This window comes from Arachis hypogaea, chromosome 9, assembly GCF_003086295.3.
Source record: "Arachis hypogaea cultivar Tifrunner chromosome 9, arahy.Tifrunner.gnm2.J5K5, whole genome shotgun sequence".
NCBI lineage: Eukaryota > Viridiplantae > Streptophyta > Magnoliopsida > Fabales > Fabaceae > Arachis > Arachis hypogaea.
The window spans coordinates 1,153,665-1,157,240 of NC_092044.1; the positions used below are offsets into that span (position 1 = coordinate 1,153,665).

Sequence of the window (3,576 nt, forward strand, 5' to 3'; positions counted from 1 at the left end):
ATATATTATCTGATTAAATAATTTGATGTAAGACGTATTTATTTGCATATTTATATACTAAAGTTAAAAGTTATTACCCCTTAAATCAGTTACTATACATTGTTTAATTGCATCTAATTAGGCACATCACATGAACAAAAATATTTTTTATATTAATCACAAATAATTATTAAAAAAGAATGAATATCATTGAACTAATGTGTGAAATATTTTTATAATTAATAATATATCATGTTATAAAACTATTATTAAGGTTAAACTAAACTACATACACTTCATTATATATTATAAACTAATAATATATTTTAATTTACATATATTTTTAAATACTAATAACTAATTACTAAAAAATAATAAATTTTATTAATGATATAATAGAAGCTTACCTCTAAAATAGAAGCTTAGGTTAAATAATTAATAGGTTAAATAATAGATAAAAATTATTAAAAAATTAAGAAGAATACTAGGGGATCAACAATTTTTGTGATTTGTAGCCATCAAATAGCCATAAATGATGATCTAATGGTGTGAGATTGGTGTGAAATTTCATCTAATGGCTCACTTTTCTTTATTGGTTACATATTGGCCAGAATTTAATAAAGTTGCTAGCCCTAGACTTTTTCAAAAAATTAATATATTAAATTCTTAACTATCAACTAAGTCTCAAACTGCCAATAAGTTAGAGTTCAAATAGTATAGTTAAGAGGTAATTAAGAAGTCGCAGATTCGAGTCTCCTATATTTAGTTAAAAAAAAAAATTAAGCCTCAAACTAAAACTCTTGAATGTGAATAGATGACAACACTTTAGGGTGACGGCACCATCCTTAAAGCAAATTAAAGCAATCCGAAAAAACAATATAATCCCTAAATTGAGATTTGAGACTATAAAATCACACATTTCATTCTCTTTTCTTCCCGCTTCCAATTCCAAACAAATACACTCTCCAATGGCGTCCTTCGATCAAACCGCCGCAACAACACCAAACACGACGTTTGTCCAAGCCGACCCTTCTAACTTTCGCGCCGTCGTTCAAAAACTCACCGGCGCCTCCGACAACCCTTCCACCCCCAAACTCCCCTTAACCATACCTTCCCGCCTCCACCACCACCGCCAAACCACAACCACCACCGCCGCCGCCGCAAAGAAACCGCTCTTCAAGCTCCACGAACGGCGGAAGAAGCTGGAACAACTGAACATAGCATCAACACAGCAACGTTACTGCAACAGTAGCAGCAGCATGACGATGTTCAACGCCATCAACATGAACATGATGAACATGAAGATCATCTCACCGTACAGGAACAAGCAGCAGACATCGCCGGTTTCGACGCTGGATGGTGCGGCGGCGCGTGGGAGTCCGAGATCGGCGGAGGAAGAAGAAGAAGAGAGGGTAATTGCGGAGAAAGGGTTCTATTTGCATCCAATTAGCCCTTTGTCTTCAGCCAACACTCCAAGATCAAGAGGATCTGATCCACCTCAACTCTTACCTCTCTTCCCTCTGCATTCTCCAAACGCTTCTTCTTCTTCTTCTCATAATATTAATAATAACGATAATTCTTCTTAATTATTATTATTATTATTATTAGCTTATGAGCTTTTTTTTTTCTATATATATGAATGTATGATAATGTTTGAGATAGATTGTTGTTTCTTATTCAATGGGAATATTATATTTTAATTAAGTGCTGTCCGGACCAATACTTGTTCAATATTATATTTTCATGCTAATAATAATATATAATTGAATTTGTAAAATCCTTTTGCATTACATAAAAAAATTAAATATTTTTATTAAAAAATTGCTGATGGCTTATATATATATAGACACTGAAATATCTTTCCAATGTGTATTTGATTTTCCATATAGTGGTGATTACGTTGGAGTGTTACGCATGGTGATTAGAACAACAACATATCACATGGACGGAGTTGAAAACTTTTATAGAAAGGGGCCATTGTTGAAAAACTTGAAACAGGAGAAAGTAAACAAGAACCAACAGAATAATATATGAGTAAGAGTTTAATTTTGATGCATAATCGGACAATTATATTCATTCTTTTTTATGATTATTTATGTGATCAATAAAAATAGTAGTTATTTTTTATGATGTGGCATTATGTGATTGAATGCATTTGTAAAATTATTTTACAGTGTATCAAAATTAAATTCTATAAGTAAAGCTATTACAATTATTTTGATTCAATTATATTCTCCCGCGGCGGATTAGTCCTTGGCTTGCCGGGCTGGGGAATACCGTGGGAAACCAAAAAAAAAAAATTATATTCTCTTGATTTATATAATTTTATTAAATTTACAATTAAATTTTACATATATTTTTTAATTAAGTCCTTACACTATTTTTAATTTTATAATTAGATCATTATCAGTATAAAAAATATTAGAATTAATAACATAATGTTTTTTTATAAATGAGAAGTATTTATAATTAAGAACCTAATTAGATCTTCGACCACCTATTTTTTTAAATAAACATTTTATTAATTGTAATATTTTTTATATAAAAATGACCTAATTAAAAAATTAAAAATAATGTAGCTAGAGACTTAATTATAAAAAAAAGAATTTAATTGTAAATTTAGTGAAACTATAAAAACAATAAAATAATTAAATCAATTATTTTTGAATTAATTACTTACTCCAAATTTATTAACTTTGAAAATATTTTTAAAATATTTTAAAATACGACAAAAATACTCGATTGTTAAATATATATTTTCAAAATGGTTTTAGATATTAGATTTGAATATAATATTTTTATTTATAATTAAAAAAATTAAATATTCTTATACTTGATAATTTTATATTAAGTAGATATATTTTTTGCAATGATGTTTTTTAATGATAAAAAATATTTAAAAAAAATAAAATTAGAGATCGAAATTTTATCTCATTTTTTATATGTATTTTTTAAATAGTTAGCCAATAATTATCACAAAAATGCATAAATAATTTGTTAAACACAAAAAATATTTTCCCACTTATATAAAGTTATATATATATATATATATATATATATACATATATATATATATATGTCAATTTAAGTAAATATTATAGAATAACTATTATTTTCAGTGATAAAAATTTAAAAGGATGATAAATTATTTATGAAAGAACAAAATTAATTTTATATTCATAAAAGATAAATAAATTATCATTTCTACCGTTAAAAGTTTAGAATAATAGCAAATTTACTCATAAATGAAATTACCATTATTGAGTATTTTTTTTAAATCAATTGTTAGGTTAACTATTTATATGTGTTATTGATAATTCTTAGAAAATTTATATTGATCTACATTCGTATGCTACACCATTTATATTCTTGAACAAAGGATCTCTAAGTACTTGTTTATTGATGTATGATTTCCGTAAAAATTGGTATATATAGATAATCTCCGACTTAAATTTCAATTTAGTTCATAAAATTTAACTCAATATTTAGAATAATTTTTATAATTTTGTTGGTCTCAATTAAAATCTTTAAATTTATAATCGTGACTTCAGTGTGTTCCTGCGATCATCTCTATCGCTGCAATATTGATTTGGCACA

At 26.6% G+C, this 3,576-nt stretch overlaps 1 protein-coding gene across 1 annotated transcript; it reads left to right on the top strand.

Moving 5' to 3' along the window:
• Positions 1 to 869: 869 nt before the first annotated feature.
• On the top strand, positions 870 to 1,683 carry LOC112709780 (VQ motif-containing protein 11). Its single transcript, XM_025761742.3, has one exon. It carries the CDS (start codon positions 948 to 950, stop codon positions 1,563 to 1,565), a length of 618 nt encoding a protein of 205 aa, XP_025617527.1. The 5' UTR covers positions 870 to 947; the 3' UTR covers positions 1,566 to 1,683.
• Positions 1,684 to 3,576: the final 1,893 nt, after the last annotated feature.

Bases quoted from the DNA above. Each gene is read 5' to 3' on its own strand.
- LOC112709780 (XM_025761742.3), top strand. From the start codon at position 948: ATGGCGTCCTTCGATCAAACCGCCGCAACAACACCAAACACGACGTTT.